This window comes from Falco rusticolus, chromosome 9 (genome assembly GCF_015220075.1).
Source record: "Falco rusticolus isolate bFalRus1 chromosome 9, bFalRus1.pri, whole genome shotgun sequence".
Classification (NCBI taxonomy): Eukaryota; Metazoa; Chordata; class Aves; order Falconiformes; family Falconidae; genus Falco; species Falco rusticolus.
In genome coordinates this window covers 13,638,959-13,656,929 of record NC_051195.1, presented here as the reverse complement: position 1 = coordinate 13,656,929, position 17,971 = coordinate 13,638,959, and the positions used below count along the sequence as shown (strand labels likewise).

At 37.8% G+C, this 17,971-nt stretch overlaps 1 protein-coding gene across 5 annotated transcripts in view; it reads right to left on the bottom strand.

Moving 5' to 3' along the window:
• Positions 1 to 17,971, bottom strand: part of WAPL (WAPL cohesin release factor) — a 159,860-nt gene that overhangs the window by 13,849 nt on the left and 128,040 nt on the right. For 4 of the 5 annotated variants that reach the window (XM_037400924.1, XM_037400922.1, XM_037400925.1 and 1 more), the window contains 5 exons: positions 14,915 to 15,010; positions 11,587 to 11,739; positions 11,201 to 11,337; positions 9,119 to 9,230; positions 3,529 to 3,756 (listed from right to left, as the gene is read on the bottom strand). In XM_037400924.1, coding sequence (XP_037256821.1) covers positions 3,529 to 3,756; positions 9,119 to 9,230; positions 11,201 to 11,337; positions 11,587 to 11,739; positions 14,915 to 15,010 — 726 coding nt within the window. The remainder of the gene's footprint in view (positions 1 to 3,528; positions 3,757 to 9,118; positions 9,231 to 11,200; positions 11,338 to 11,586; positions 11,740 to 14,914; positions 15,011 to 17,971) is intronic. The other variant, XM_037400927.1, reaches the window with a different exon arrangement.

Here is a 17,971-nt window from a genome sequence, read left to right as displayed (position 1 = left end):
AACAGACACTCATCGAGTCTGCCCACAGGGGGGAAACTAAACACACTTGGTTACAGAGCGTTCTCTTCTCATCACTGGGAGGTACAAGATCCAAAACCTCACAATTTCAAAAACTGTAAGCTAAAAACATAATGCTAAAGGAGATGAGCATATTTTAAGCAATGGATGGAGAACTCCCTTTCCGAAGCCAGCCAAATGAGAAAGTGTTTTGAGGGAGAAGGCGAGAGAACCTGAAGACAGCAGTCTGACAGATCCCTAGCTCTCTGTAGCTTTCCCATCCTCTTCAGATGATTCCTTTCAATTTTATAGATTGAGCTTGAAAATATTCTAACATGGATGTCTGAAATCATGTGTAACTGTAAGCCAGATTGATAGAAGCTGATTGAAAACTCTCCTTAGAGATCTGAATGGCTACAAAAGATTTAGTTAACTTCCTACCTTCACCATGAAAGCTCAAAGGCCATACAATATTTAAAATATGATGCTTAGTTCTCTGCTAAAGGGCAGTAACACTGCAGAAACACACTTCAAAAACACTCCCTGAGAATTATGCTAAATATTATAAAGCATGAATAATTCAGTATTTATACTACTGGGCTTAAGGATATAATTTTCAGGGTTGTTTTGGGGTTTTTTTTGTTTGATTTTTTGCTGTTGTTGTTGGCTCTTTTTTTGTTTTTTTCTTTTTAATAAAATTAATCAAACCTTGTAGCCCTTTTGCTTTTGAGAAAAGTAATCCATTCTATCCATTTTTTATGTCAATTACTATAAAATTTTAACACTAAAGGCTCAAAATGTGGGTCCCTTAAGCTTTCAGCCTTACGCTGAGAATGAAAACCAGAATAACCTCTTTCATCAACTGAAAAGAGAAGTCACTTCTGAAGGTTTTCGTTATGATGCAAGAGGGAGGAGCTAGCTGCAAGCGTGAGCTTCACAGGGCTATGCTGACAGGCAGGGCCATTTGCTAACGTGAAGGAGAAGATCCTCAGGTTTTATCTTCTCCTAAGACAGCAAAAAAACACCTGGAACAAATTCATTCCATGGAAAAGTCTTTTTCCGTTTCAGGATTTACATTTTAATGTTCACAGCAGTCTAGAAAACAAAACCCTTTGAATACCTGTTTCGAGCACTCAACATTTAGCCTGATCTAGGCAGTCACACAAATAACATTTTGAGGGAAGAGTTAGGCAGTATTGATCATCTTCATCTGATCTATGCAAGATTCAAAACAGAGGCGTAACCAGTTAGGCACAAACTGGAGTTATCAAAACATCCTTCTGCTTCTTAGTGGCTACGTCTGAGTCTGAAAAAGCACAGATCTTTTCTTTACCCCCACAAAATTTGCATTTTTGTTAGCATTTTCTGCCTGTCATCTAGCGCAAAACAGATTACTCATTATATCTCATGACAGAGATCTATGTGAAAGCAGCTTTATCTTCCACATATGAAGTTCATTATTGTCTCAACTTACCATTGCTACTATCATAAATTGGAAGACAACCTAATTATCTCATTTGGCTTGCACATATTCTCTAAATGCTATATAGTCTATGCTTCTAGATGGGGCAGCTGGGAGGGAAGCAGTTTCCATCTGTGAGGTACTACAGTATTTAACACATTTACAACAGCTCGACAAAATTTTAAGAAATACAAATGCCTCAGAAAAAAAAAAAAGAAAGAAAAAACCAGCTGAAACTGATGGCCTCTGATAATATTACTCTTTAGTCATGGACAACTTTCAGAAGACAGAGTCCTTTTTAATATATTCTTTCCCTTTAAAACCCATGCCTAAGAAAACTCAAGAACAGAATTACAATTCATAGAAAAAAATAAATCATCAGGCTAGCTCAGATTATGAAAATGAGAAAAGCTCAAATAGGAGACAGTGGTCTGTGTAGCTGGATGCTTTAGCAATGAGGAACCTGTACCAGCTGTTCCGTGCTTAATAAAGGGAGCTGTCTTATATTTTACAGTGCAAAAGATATCCTGGCACTGACAGACTGTGAGCTATGTGAGTTGTCTTCAGTGCCAAAACAGCGCTGAAATAAGACGCTGATTATACCAGTCCCTAGCTGATCACCACCTAGAGAACAAATTTCATTCTGTGTTGGTATCTTCACATTGTATCATGTGAATTTAGAGAATAAACTGAAAGCAGCAAAAACAAGCTCAGATTTATTCTTCCTTTGTAGCTTTCAAAGGCCAGAGAATTAATACAAGCCCCCTACCTGCACATTTCATAGGTTTGTAGGAAACAAGCCTAAACCTGAAACTTCGAAACAATTCTCCTTTGTCACCACGAACAGATTACCAAAGGTTAAGAATTATACCAATATATACCAAAAATACTAATCATACTCCCCCCAAATTCAACTCTTTCTACTGTTACATAATACTGACTTCTCATATCAACTCAGCTATCGGTTCCATAGCTAGAATTTTGTGCAAAAAGCCAAACCAAACCCTTCCTAAACCAACAGAAGTCAAAAAATTACAAAAGAAAATGGCCGCTCAACAAGGCATATAATCGTTTAATCTGACCTAAGATGGAATACAATCTTAACTGCAGATTACTGGCAGGAGTTGGACCATTATTTGCAGAGATAAAGCCTTAAAAAGCTTACTTTGTAAACAATAAATCAGAAGCTTCTCCTGTTGGGTTTAACTATTACATGAAAACCAGCAAAAACCTAACAAGAAACTTTCAAACGTAAGTAGTATAATACAAGACATTCAAAAATTAAGACCGTACTAACATCTGTTATATTGAAACATAGTGAAAGCAAAACCACAGTGCTAATTTTGCCATCTATGACTACTCATCCAGTCAATCTGTCATCAATTCTTTAAATGTACTCTTTTAATAAGACTTGCAACTTACCCTTTGTTTTTCAAGCTAGCTTGATGCTAGCATCAAACCATGGCCAAATTTATTTTTAAGCAAAAACAGCTCACACTGTTGCAGCTGAAGATACATTTGTAAAAAACAAACATGTTTGAGAAAGGAAGGAAAAAATGCATCCACAATTATGCTAATCAACAGATCTGCCACCACACTTCGGGGAGAGAGAAATCAGTTTCTTTAGGACAGATGTTTATTTACTGTTAATGGGAGAACCTGCACTACATTTTCAATTTAACACACAGTAATACCCTATTGTTCGGGAATGTGCACATAATATTTAAGCAAAGAAACAAGAGTCAAATAATCCAAATGCTGTCTTTAAACACATGGTTAAAGTGCTTCTTGTTACTAATTGCTACCTTTAACTAGCTGCCCTTAGCAGGGGTGAACAGTGAATCAGACAGCTGAAGAACATCATAGCTTTATCCTACTGACAGCCTTTTAGAAAGGAAATTTCACATTTGAAGAAAATACTTGCAGTGCAGTCGTATATACATAGAAGGTAGACAAAGTGTCATGACTCCTCAGCTGGGAGATAGGAGATTAAGGATAATGTTTACAAGTTCCACTTTATTAAGCATTCCACTACCATCAAGGCTTTCAAATAAAAGCACGATACCCACCGTGATGTTTTCAAGATCAAGATGTTTGTTGTGAACAGTTTCACACAGTCTCCGAATTTTTTCCTTAATTTTATTCATGTCTTTTTCATTCAGCAGCTTGGCAGAAGAAGCATCTTGTTCCAATTCCAAAAGCCGTATCATCAGATCTAGACTAGCTCTGTCTAAATCCATGTTCAAACGATCTCTACTCAGAATGTACATTAGAGCTGCTGTACAAAGGGACAAATTCTTGGGTTGGGAGAGAAAAGAAAAAAAAACAACAGTATTTAGTAATCATGTTAGGCAGACGTTTTATAATTTTTAACAAACAAGATGAAGATTTACGAAGGAAAAAGCCTGAAAAGTTCAAATCAGCATTAGCACTTGCATGAGTACTTGCTCTTGCAAACAGATTCCTTCTAGCAAGTTACTAATGCCTTCCCCTAACCAATACAACTGAGACATAAATCACTTAAGATATTTACAAAAACCTAGTAGAAAAGCAGGGTTTTCTACTTTTAAGGGAGTCAGTGCTGCAGACAAAGTAAGACATGATAACTCCAGTAACAGCATTACAGAGGAGACAGCAGGGGAACAAAGTGAAACAGCCCAGGGTACACAGCAAGGTAGGCGAACATTCTGGTTCGATGGGATAAGCTGGTGACAGCACCAGAAAATAGAGAGATCATGGGGACAGTCTGCATGTGAAGGGGGGGAGGGGGGGGAGGGAAGGAGAATCTGGTGACATACGTTCCAATTCTGCCAAGCAGCTCTGTCAGTCAACAATTTACCCAACCCCTTCCAGCATAAACACATTTAATTTCCAGGGGAATTCTGCTACTTGAAAATAGCCAGAGTACAAACCAGCTTCCCCCACGCCCCGTCCCCATCAGTCCTGAACAGGTAGGTGTTATTATCTTGACCCTCCCTATCTTACACAGAATCGGCGTATAGGGACCTCTTCCCAGCTAAAGCATACTTAATCCTTCTTCAAGAAGGAATTAAATGCCATCTTCATGAGGATCCAGAAAAGCAAAGCCAGAAGGTGACTGTCAGGAAGGGACAAATGACAGTGAAGGGATCAAAGCAAAGCCATCTGTCCCTAGTGCTGGCAAGTACAGCACTTGTATCAAGAGACTCATCGATCCAGGTGAGCTCCAAGTTACGGTGAAGAGGAGAGATGTTCACGGGGAATTAAGCTGTGCTGTGCACAATATTTCAGAAATTCAGGTATTTCAGAAACCTTTCACAATATCTGAAGGAAAAGAGCCAGGGGGGCGTTGCGGGGTTTACGTGTGCATCTTCCCAAGTTCTATTCTCAATAGTCAACATGCTGCGTGCATCTATTTCAGTTTTTTCTGTATAAATTAAAAATGGAGACTAATTCTGGGATATGAATGTTGTACAGCTCAACAGGAAAGAGCAGAACTTCTGTGTCATAGCTGACTAACATCTTGTTTAGAGTTCAGCTGGCCACCAAAGCAATCATTAGCTACTTCTGTTTATTTTAGAAGCAAGTAATAATCATACCTGGTCATACTAAGCAGTATCATCATTTCCAAAACAGGACTAGGCAGCTGACAGTCTATCAAAAGCTACGTTAGAACTCCTTCCTGTCTGAGCCTGAGTCAAGGAAACCCTCAGGTGAATAAAGACTTTAATCTGACTAACCACCAAAGATGCATTTGGAATGCTGAGGGAGGGAAGCAAGAGCTTCCAAATCTGTATCTCCTTTCATGAATACAACTTTGACACACAGCGTTGTTGGGGGGAAAAAAAAAAATAATCTCTTAGCTGTGAATATCATTGCTCCAGCCTTGTCAGATATAAGGCTGAAAGCAATCTATGTGGCTCGTCTACATAGACAGGGTATTCATTTTTTCCCCTTAATTTCTATTAACTTTCTCCAATAAACCTTGGAATTTTATCATTTTAGTTTTAGATATCGTTTACCCTGGATTTACTTGCAACTGGTTTATACTGAAGAAAGTTTAAAGTAAGCAATTTCAGGTTCCTGGAAGAAAACCCTGTTCTTTCAGAATAGTAGTTATTAAAACAGGACACAGGAGCACACGCATTCCAGAGAAACAAAAGGTTACTCCGCTAACCGTAGTTCAGCCAGTGTGGGACCTAATAAAGGAACATCTATGAAGAACTATTTTCTAGTGATCAGTATTACCCAGGTGAGCTTCCTGGTTAAAAAAATAAATAAATAAATAAAATAATAACAAAAAACGCTTAAGCCCCAAAAGCAGTTTCTATCAACTACAAACTATGCAGCAGTTAAAAGAAGGAAACAGCTGAATTTATAACCTTGGCTGCATTATTAAATATTTAAGCATTCCAAAAAGTCAAGAGACTGTTCTTAGATGGCTACTCAGAAATGCTTTACAGATACTCCAAAGCCTGCTAAGGGCAATGGCACTCGCTTTGTAAGCCTCTGCTCCAAGCCCCTGCCTTGTCTCCAGGCTCCCTTCCTCGCAGTCTCATGGACTTCCTATTATGCAGGGAGTAAGGGCTCGCCCTCTGCATACGCTGTGCCAACACTTCTCTTCAGACCTTCCACCCAAGTTTTAAGATGCTTGAACGTGATCAGGAGGGGCCAAAGCAGGGGCCCAAGATGTTATACACAAGGTTTCAGGCTGCAGGAGGACTGCCAGAAAAGCAAAAAGGAGTGGAGTACCTATGTGTAGCAAGAACTAGGTTTGTGCAACGGCATTGCCTACAGAAGGCAATCAGGCCAGTAAGCCCCCAAATGCTGATGTGCATCAGAAAAATAACGATGTTGCAAAAGTAAGGACCCCCAATGTGAAGGGTGCTTGTAATGTGGAACAAACCTGCTTCAGCTTCATGCCAGTGATACGGGTTTTCTAAAACTCCTTTTTCTCAGTCCCTATAGGCAAGTTCGTTTAATCTTGAATACGACAACCCTACATTTTGCTCGGACCTGCTATAAATGTTAACAACAGTTAACCACATTGGCTGAAAGCTAATCTCGAGCCTTACTATCCACAGAATTCCGAGTTGAGAATGAGGGGAAAACTGTTAGCACAACTCATTTTTGATCAATATCCTGAAAAACCAAACCAAACAACCAAACTCTCAAAATCCCACCCTTATGGATTGCTGTAGTGAAGCTGGTTGGGCTTCCCGCCACCCCCCCACCCCCCCCCCCGTTCTATTTCTCAGGATGCCTAAAACATGTTCTGCTTCCAAATGAATGCGGAGAAAAAAGTAAAATAAATAGCATTTGCTCCAGAAATTTTATGCCATATCTAACTATGGAGTTGCACTCCATACTTTGCAGAATTCAGGAAAACATCCTAGTTGAACATATACTCCATAACGGCAGACCATTTACACCCACTCTCATCCTTGTCTTGCCTTGCTTGTTCTATTTATACTCCAGCTTGTGGGAACAGATGGCTATTTTCTAGTGTTGAGCACTACATTTAATGCACTTTTTTTTTTTTTAATTATTCACATGGTGAAGACATTACAAAACCGCATTTCTTTGCTTAACTACTGACAGCTATAATGAAAATATAGTTTTTATTCTAAACATTAATAATACTCCAAAACCTTTAGACCACAGCTGAAGGGACAAAGTCAGTTAAAAACTGGAACTGTAGCTTAAAGACAGATCTACAAGAAAAATTCAGCAGAACAAGTAATTTTTATACAAATATTTTTTGGGGCATAGCTCAGTAAGTTAACCAGTTATTTTGTGTTTTCCTTGCTGGTTAGAAAAATACCTCTGCAACTGCTATTTTATATTCTTACAGAAATGTAAAAGTCCTGTACTTTGTCATTCTGTTCCACTGTATCTACGAGGGTGCAGTATACACACATATTTGTCTCCATTATCAACCTCATTGTGGCAGTTTTCCCATCTCCAAAATACTTTAAAGAAAATACTAGTGAAATAATTTTATTGTTTTTTCCCCAGTCCTTATTAATCTTAAATAGATACGAGCCATACAAGCGAAGCCTAGTGTGGTTTATAATTCTAGAGTTACTTTGTACTAAGATTTAGTGGAGAAATTTCTATTAAGTTAAAATTTTAATGAAATAATTAGTGAATGAAAGGGCAGTATATAAAGACAGCAAACTTACACAGGCAAGGTAATTGTTAAAGCATATACTGACAGTAAATAGAGCACATATTTTAGCATTTATTAGTAGCAGTTTGATATATCAGTGATTTTATAATACTGTATAACCTGTACCAAGAATGCACTATGACTATATTAAAACTTTTAACTACCAGTATTTTTCCCTGACAAGAGAACATTTCAAACATACTGAAAACAGTGAATATAATCAATGCTTTTTGTTACTGCACACTAATAATAGCATGCAATTTCTTTTTGAACTCTATGTGCTAGTTCTTTTGAAAATGAAGGAATAATGGTAACTGCTAAAAGCCAAAAATATACCGAGCAAGCTTGTACACCTTCCAAAGAACTGTAGCTGTCCTCTGCAGATCTCCTGCAACTCAGCGGTGGCAACTGTCCTAAATAGCTTGACTGTATTTATTTCTAGTATCACTTGGCACTATTTTGACACACAAAATAATGAATGCATTGAACCTGGTTCCTATGTTTTACAGTTAGCCTTTGCTAATTTTTGAAGGAGATGGAAAATAAGCTATTATTCTAAATCAGTTACTTTTCAGCTCTACAGCTTTCTCCCTCACCCACAGCAAGATGTCAAATACCCTCTCTTAGATGTCTGTTTCTGTGGGTGAAAAGTTTCCTTCTGCATTGCATGTTATTCTTTCTAGAGCTATTAAATAAAAGTAATAAACCTGACTGGATATACATATCTACTGGGCACTTCAAGCACCATTTCCTATGTTCAGCTTTTGTAACAATACCTCAAGGGATACCCCACAGAGGAACAGCTTCCAGCCACTGGAAAAAAAAAAAAAAGACTATCATCCACAAGAAGTGTTTTCTATTATAGCTGAATTGAACTTGTGAAGTTGATAACAAGGAAAACCGGAACTGCTCCAGTTTTAAACGCTGGGGTCATGTTACTATAAGTAGTTACATTTTACCTTTCCTAGACTCATCAAAGAACACTTCACAGACTCAAGGCATCCTACAACTGCAATTACACCACTACTCAAGGAGACAGCACAGGACATGAGAAATGCCCCACAACAGCTATAGAAAATGCAGTAATTCACATACAAGCTGCTCTGGAGATGAGCACTTACAGCCACCTTTAAATGTAAAGAAGAAAGGATTCCTTTCAAATGTATTTTATTTGAAGGAAATTATAAATACAACAATAAAACTGTTTGAAAAAAGCTTAAGAGAAGATATAAAATAGCCATCCAAAGCACCGACAGTTTTTTTTAAAAAGTTTAAGTTCCTGCTTAAAAGAATTTCCAAACCCAGAAGCACATAAGCAGTGGAAAGGGAATTTGTCATTGGAATGTAGGTGCTATTATTTTTCATTTCACTACAGATTACTAAAACGGAGCCACAGATCCCAAACGCACACTATACTGGATGCTTGACCTTGAACGTGCGTACACAAAAATTCATACAAACTAGACTGGTTTCATCAAACTTTGATGAAATACACAATGTATCCGTACCTGATGGTGTTGGGAATCATCCAGTGTTTTGAAAACCATGGCTACCATCCCATGTGCTCTCAGATGCATTCGGAAGCTGGGCATGGCGCACTTTGTCGCCAAGCTGATTACACTAGAGAAAATTAATTCTGGATTAGAACAGCTAAAATGAACACATTTACAAAAATGGCAGACAAACAGGTCTACAAAATGTGATTGACCATATACCTCAGACTCTGACAGAGCCTGTTGGGATGTTGCTTCTAAAACTTGTTATAAGGCAAGTTGTAACTGGTGATCAGGGCAGCATTTTATTCATCAGTTGGTTACCAGCACCAAATCGTGTCTGCTTTATTTCCAGGTTGGCTAAAGACAGGATTTCAAAGGTCACCCTGAACTTGCTTCTTTCAAAGAAAAGATGAAATAATTTCAAAAAGTTAAAGTAAAACGTTCATGGATTAAGCATGAAGCTCTGATTTAGAGGCGCTGGAAAGCTTACAGATCAAGGCATTATTAGAAATTATAAACGTGAGCTTCCACCGCTATCTAGCGGTTATCTAATTGACTGACTAGACCTGCTTATGCCTGTCAATACTTTTACAAAAACCTAAACATTTTCAATATTTATTGCTGCATTTATGGTTGATAGAAAGACTATAAATTTCAGGAAAAGCCTGAAAAAATCTTTAGTCTAATCAGTGATCAGCATAACAGTTCTATTTTAAAAGTGGAAGTAAGTCTTCCCCTAGTTTTATTAGCAAGCTGTCTGCTATTTCTAGCACAGGGCAACATATAGACTATTAAAAATATATTGCTTTTAAATGCGGAGCAATGTGGGAGTGATTCTGCAATCAAGTCTTCAATGACTACTGAGGAATCTTATTATAAAAGATTCATGTGGTATGGTGTTGAAAGAACAAGTGGCCTTTCTGTCTCCAATCACAACAGCACCAGTTAGAGCCTACCTACCAGTTTCTGATTCTTTTACGTCTATTCCTATCCTTACTCATAAATTTCCTTTGGAAAAATGTATTTGCTAACTGAAAGAAAAAAATTTATGGTGCTTATACAAGTTACATTCCATGATATAAATTGGGAAAGTAAAAAAGTAGTTTAAGATCTTAGGAAGCTTGCCATGTGAGCAAATTAAGCGCACTCAGCATGAAAAATGCTCCTTAACTGTCATTATGGTACTAATTTATTCTTGTCATACTGTACATTCAAAATGGGTAATAAATCTCTTGTATTTATACTCCAGCAACAATATTCATTGCTACTTTTTGAGGAACACGAAGAATAAATTCTTTAAACAGCTCTCTTAAAAGCATTAAAGATTTTTCTCATCCACAGTCAAATGTCAAAGTACAGTATCCTCATCCCCTGTCTCTGTGAATTCAAGTTTTTCCTTCTCCACCATTTTAGTTTTGCTTAAGAGAAATAAAAAAATATTATTATGTGGTTACAGAATATCATTCTAATTACTTCTATATCCAGGGAATGGACACCATTATCATAAACATTTTCAAAGCAAGACTTGCATTTTTCACACTCATTTTGTAAGAATGTGTAACCTGAATATTAAGAGTGCAATGAGTAGTTCAAGACAACTTAGGGAAGCTCCCAATTAACACTGAGGCCACAACAGGATGCTAGCTGTGTTATTTATCAACAGAAGAGAAGAGACAGTTGGAGTTAAACAGTATCTCAATATAGCATCAGCTCTAGATTATAGCCAGCAAACTTTCCAGTTTTAGAGATTTCATTTTAGAACTGAATTTTGCATTACAAACCAAAACGGGCACCACACATAAGACTGCACTAAGCAAAGTTATCAAAAAATACTTTTTTAATTTATAGCAAATATGTTTTTTGTACGGGAGAACAAGCGTGTTGAAGCTGTCGCTTACTGTACAATTCTCTATTTCATCTTCCTAATCATACTACTATTGATTATTAAACAACATATCATCTTGATGATTATTTTCTTTATAACAGAAGTGCCAGGTAACCACTCAAACAACATTTTAAAGCACAGTCACTTCACTGACAAATTCAACACCTCTTTTAAATATAAGTTCAGTGTTTTACATTAAGATATCTTACCTAAGGCAACGTGTGTTTAGGGGCTGATTGCTCTTCAATCCACTTAGCAAGTACTCAATATCATCTGTGAACTCTTGATTTTCACCAAATTCCACTACATCATTGAAGTGCTTTACATGCTGAACAACAGTGTATAACTGGAAGAGACAAATATTTTGACCTAGTTAAGCTGCTCTTAGGATTGATTATAACCTTAACAAGTACAGTTTAAAATCTATTCAGTTTTGAGTGCAAGGAAACATTAAGAAGTTAATGAAGGCCATTCAACTATTTAGATAAAAAATATTATCTTTAATAGGAAAGCCAAATTTCATTTTGACACTGTTCCTTCAGTACTTAGGATTACCAATAATTCTTTATCTTAAAAATGTGTTAAGAATACTTACTTCTTTGTCTTCTTTCCTACATTTCAATGCAGTAACTATCTCTTGGTAGGGCTGAGTAGGTATTGTCACAGTTTTTATCACTTTGGGAGGTGGTGCAGGAGCCTTAAAAACTCCATCATCTTTATGAATTGCCTCCTTTGAAGATAGCCTTACCTATTAATAAGAAAGTGCTAAAATGGGCAGATGTTTTGAGCATGTAAACATACACTAAATACATCAGGAAACAGTACAGGTGTGCAATTGTCAAACTCACATTTCGGGACTGTTTAGTCCTTGCCTTACACTACCAAGATGTACCTAAGCTCTGTGATAATGTACCTACTCTTAAAGAAAAATAAAAAGAAGATGGCACAAATTATTAATTTTTAAATACAAAAACCAGTTTAAAGTAGTCAGGAAGCTCCAGTGGAATTCTGAAATTAAAAAAAGGGAAAAAAGTTCTTTACACTGGTTCCTTAAGCTTTAGCTTAAGTAAACCAAGCAAGTTCAGTGTTTAAAAACAATTATTTGTTGATACTTACAAGTATCTCACCCCCTTTATACTGGAGCTTCCAGTTGGTTGCTATACTGAACCATCATTAAGTACACTGGTCTGGATACAAGCACAGCATTGAGCAGTCATTGCCTCAGCACAGCCTCAACTGAAAAATTCTGTGCCTACTGTTCTCATCTGTAACTACTGGAGGCTACTGCACACTACCCTACTTAGGGTAACAGAAAATCGACCTCTCCAACCTGATACTCCAAACTGTATTGTGGAAGACTATATATAGGTGGAAGACTGACTATCGAAATTTTGTAGCACCATAAAAGAAGCAATGTGCATGCCTCAAACAGGTAGAGTTATGCTCTTGTAAATTCATGGTATTCTCTGTACACCAGCCTTATTCACATTTGTGTCATTAATATTATGGAAACAACATATTATAGCATGATATACAGCAAAACCTATTCTGAGCTTACAGCTGGTAGTAGAGACCTTGATGCTAGGTCTAGCATAACTAGTGACAAGTTTCCAGCCATCTCAGGCAAGTATTACAAGCTTCTCCTCAAGCTACTCCTCTGTATTAGTTTGAGGCTGGTATAAGCTTAAGTGTCAGCTTATCTTCGTATTACTGCTTTGGCACAAATTCAGATGGGAAGGCAAGCTACAGAAAACAAGGCACACAGGAAAAAGACCTCCAAATACTCAATTTGAAATGTACAAGTGCCAATGCCAGTGGTCATTTACTCACCCTCGTGTACTTTTTTTTTTTGTAATGTGATGTTAAACTGTGATGATGCAACCAACCAAAACAAACAAAAAAATAATGTAAGTTTCCTCGCTTAGAAAAATGAGGTTTTTTAAAAGTGTGACTGAAAAAAATGGAACTAGATGCACCCCCCATGCCTGCATGTAACTGTTACATACTTCAGGGGATATTCTGAGAGAAAGCACTCTTGTACACTGACAGTCAAAATGAAAATATAAGCCAAAACAACCTGCTCCACTAATGGAGTTTTCTTTACATGCTGCCTCTATCACTGCGCAGCACTTCTGCATTTGCTCACTTAAGTTCCAGTGGCAAAATGCTAATAAACCACGCTGAAAAGCTGGTTTACATAAAGCAGGTACTGGAGGATTCTGATCTTATCAGTCTGTGAACACAGCAGATCTACTGAAGTATCTCATCCAAGTCTTGGTTAATGGCTTCCCCTTCAAAGCAAATTCCAAGGGAGCTTGCAGAGGCCGTAAGAAAAGAGTACTTGGCTTAAGCAGTTTGCATGGGTTTCTCACTGTAGATCTAAGACAAATTTATGCAGATCTTCAGGTAACAAATTTCTACAGAAATTAAAGAGGAAGGACCATCTGTGCAGGAATTACTGGACGTTTAGATCAAGACTCATTAAATCTTAATCATACACATGTAAATCAAGGTTAAAAGAAGTGACTGAATTAACTTCAGATGTATGTCATAACAAGAGGAGCAGATACAAGTGAATTCCCCTAACTGGTTTGTTCAGTCAAACCTCTGCCATATTTCTGAATTAATATTTTGAAGGTTCCAGTTACAAAGCAGAAGTTGGACAGAAAACAAAATGGCTTGCCTGAATATGAATGACGCAGACAGACATTTTCATAGCCTGAAGAGAATATATTCAAAATCTGTCTGAGAAAAAGGCAGATTTTGCCTGAGTCAAGTTAGCTATCAGAGTACTTCACAAAAATCAGTACTAATATAAAGACTCGGTATGCAACAAATGCTTTGGTTAAAATACACAAAATCTAAATTGAGAAAGGGAATTCGGAGACACTCAGGACTGAAATTTCTGCACTCTCCTCAAACACTAGCGGTAATGGTTATTTTTAAGTTAGTCATCATTTTCCAGGCAGACCAGTTAACAATGAAGGAAGGCTGTTCAGAATACTGTGATGATACAACCAAAACCAACCACAAATCAAAAAGGAGCTGGTGTCAGAACAAGACACACACAGGTGGAATTAAAAAAAAAAAAAAACCAAACCCCAAAAAAACCACCAACAACCAAAACTGAAACCGGTGACAACAGCTGAAGACGTATCACTGCAAAAATATCTACTTTCTGATCTTCTGTTCTCAGGCAAGTACTGTAAGCAAGGCACCAAATGAAATTAAGTTTACTGACAATGTACAATGCTCTCTTAGCATAACCAGTAACAATTTTTACACGTATTTAAGTCCAAGACCCTGGATTCTCAGGCTCTCAAAAGAGTTATAAAACAATTACCTTAAGCCTTGGAATAATCACCGATTTTTGAACGAAGAAGTTACTTTAAGAACTGTTTTCACCTCTTGTCTACTTTTTGTAGACATGCTTATACCTGATATGTTCATATTAGCATTTCTGGCTGTATACAGAAAAATTTGTTTCTTTCATAGTGTCTAAAGACTTACATCAGCAACTCACAATCCACAAAGGAAAAAAACCCAAATTATCTGTTTTTAAGTTTTTCTTTTTTGACCTGCAGCTTGCTGACTTCTATGGGTACGAGCAAGTCAGTCCTAGGGGTTCTCACAGAAGATGGTAGTCCATTGTTAGAAATATTAACTTCAGCAGATTAAGGAACTGAACTTGATTAAAGTATTTTTTTTGCATCAGTGTATTGAAATTATATGGAAGATCCTGTTCTGGAGTCTTTCCACTGACGATTTCTTTCCTATCAAATACCCAATGGCTCACATCACAAAGTGGATTTCATTCTGAATTACTGTGACATTACCAGGTATCAAGAACTTGTGCTTCAAAAAATATCAGTGAATCTTAACAGGAGATTTACTAAACTTGAAAAAAAAGTCAGTCTACTTACTGGGACACTGGGAGTTTTCAAAACCGGTGGTGCTGGCAGGGCCTCTGATTCTGGCTGATTCCAGTGTCTAGCATTATATACAGCTTTTGTGGGAGACTAAAAGATAAAAATAAAAGTTATTTTTTTAAGCAAATTTACCAGTAGTCGCTATATACTCCAAAAATTACGGTAGCAATGATGTAGCCAAACAAGTAAAATGAGCTTCATTTTCCCCTCTTCTGTATTCCCAGCAACACAAGTTCTCAGTATCGCATGTATCAGAAAACTCGAAAGACTGATGCATCTGATGGTTTTGAAGACATACAGACCCATTCAAATGGCAAAAGACAGGATGTGTATGCATTTCAAGAATTCTTCAGTTTTTCTACTTTTTAAATTTATTCAAAGACAAAAGGTCTGCAACCTGCCTACAGACAAAACCAGACAGCTACCGGGAAAAAACATGTTAGTGAACACCATGTCAGTAGAAAATATGACTAGCTTAGAATCAAAAAGTATAACTGATATAGACTTTGATGCTTGGAGGAATAGAAAACACTCAAATGAAATGCCTTAATCCATATTAATAAATCAAGAAGCCTTTTTTATCTTTCTGCTCGAACACGTGTCAAGGCAAATCAAAATGCATCAAAGTTTACCGTTCCTTGAATTTTTGGGTAATACAACATAATTCTCAGAGGAAGCAAAGACAGAATTATACTTCTAACATCTGAGTTTTCCAATCTAATTGCACAATAATATTCTAGACTAATATATCGTTACAGTTTTCACATTTCCCAGCTTGCTTCGTATTGTACGAACTGTGTAACTATAACCTACTCACATGAACTTATATAACATTTTCAACACGAAAAAATATAATTTAAAAAATTCTGTATTAAAATAATTTTAAGTCAGAATAGAACATATCAACTACTGGCTCAAGTACAACCCACAGAGGAGCTACGTGTAGCAAACCTACCAGTACCAGCCATTGCCCGAATACCATTCTATCAAGTATAAGTAGGTTTTGGCATGGCAAAAGCTAGAAAGTAGATTTTGTATGTTCAAGAGTTTCTGTATTACTGTTAAAACTCTACTGTGCTGCATCTTTCCATTCTTTAGAAGAAGAGAAAGCCCTGACTAACAAAACTTCAAAGAACATTAGCAGAATGAAAATCTCAGCTACTGAGTTTTCAAAGCCCAAAAGATATGTCAAGCCCTAAATCATTTAAGAGAAAAGCCTCTTTCCCCCCCCCCCCCCCGTGAGCTTCGCTGCGGCCGTAAGAAACTTAATTGGATTTTTAAATTATTTTTTAAAGCAGTGCTCATGTACCATTCAGCAACATACATACCATGGCCACATGGTTTTCCCAGGGAGCCCTTTCAAAGAATACATTTTCAGGTAATGGACACACCAAGTCCTTCAGCAGCCACATGTAGGCACCACAGCCACACGTAAGAATACCAAAATAAGGGTCTTGATAATTTCCGTTTTTAACTTTCTCAAGTAACAGAAGCACTAACTTGCCCAAATTTCCTGACAATCTCACCAAGCTCAAAAAGTTAAACTGAGAAAATGGTTTTAAGTTCAGGCTGCTACAGTTATAAGATGATGTCTCTGTTCACAAATAAGACGACTGTGTCATATAGATTCTTATCTGAAAAAAAGTTAACTACTGACAAAATGGTTAAAAGTTTAACTGTCTTTTCTGCTATACATTTCAGAGTAGCAGATTCCTACCCACAATCCGACTCAGGGTTTGAAATGAACAAAGGAAGGACAAGGTAGTAACAAAGATGCTTTTTAAATTGAGAAAGATACAATGTTTCACAAATCTCTGCAATGGAAAAGAACCACCGACTATTTTCTGGACACTCATTTTTTTTGCCTTAAATTACAACTGTTCCACAAACAACAGCAGCAAACGCGTTAAGAGTGGGAAGAGAGGGCCTAAGTTCCTGCGTGCCATATCCTGATATACAGGATAATTCAAGGAAATAACACACACTATCAAGTAACCAGCATGCAAGTAGACATATATATTTAATATCAGTTAATATCAGCCAATGCACAATTATTTTTAATCTTGCAGGGAAGCTTAACTAGTACAATTCTGACAACAGCGTACTGCATTACAGCTGCCAGAAGTCCTGTTACCATAGGATATTCTTTATTAATAGTCCCAAATCTCAGTTACAGCCTCAAACAGTATTCTATCCCTTCTTGAAGGATACTAATATATTAATACTCCTGAATTTCCTGTCCAGAAGCTACATGCTGCACAGCAGCTTTCCAGGCCTCTGTAACATCAGTGTCGGGCTCAGCACACCCAGTGGGGAGACGCAACCCACCCAGCCAGATTGCAGGCTTACACCATTCTCTTAGCTCGATGCAGAAGCCCCAGGGGCACAGACCACGGCAGGCTCTGCTGCTGCAGGACTCCCGTTTTTATGAAGTTTAAGTGAAGAGCATGCCATACTTGCTGCCTTGATACATGCCTCTGCCCCATCCGCGTGTTCCTTTTTCCTCATGCCTCGCGCTCCCCGACAAACCAACGCCAGCCCTCGCCAGGCGCAGGGGGAGCAGGGTCACGCTGGTGTTCAAGCTCACCTTAACTCAGGCAGGCAGCAGTGGGGACAGGCCCTGGCTGACTATGTGACAGGAGCGCCTGCAGTCCTGGCTTTTCAAAATTTAGCACCTCCGTGGCATACATACGCATACAGCAACGAAGCACAGATAACAGAGATCAAGTTCAGTGCTTCAATACGGAGTAAGAACAAAGGACACAAACAGCTGCGCCAGCATAATCAAAAGGTCCACACAGCATTACTGTGTTTTCTTCAGCAGCCAGCAACAGCTGATGCGTAGGAAAGTTCAACAGGGCAGACAGATAAAGACAAATTCCTTCTAAATACTCAGGGCTCAGAGGCTTCCCGAGTCAAAAATGGCATCCTTTTTATTTAACAGTCAAAAATGGGCTTTTCTTCCCTGATTTTCCTTAATCCCTTAACAAATCAAAAGCCAGGGCATCCCACAGTGTTTTCTGACAAGGCACTTAACAGTTTCCTTAGGCA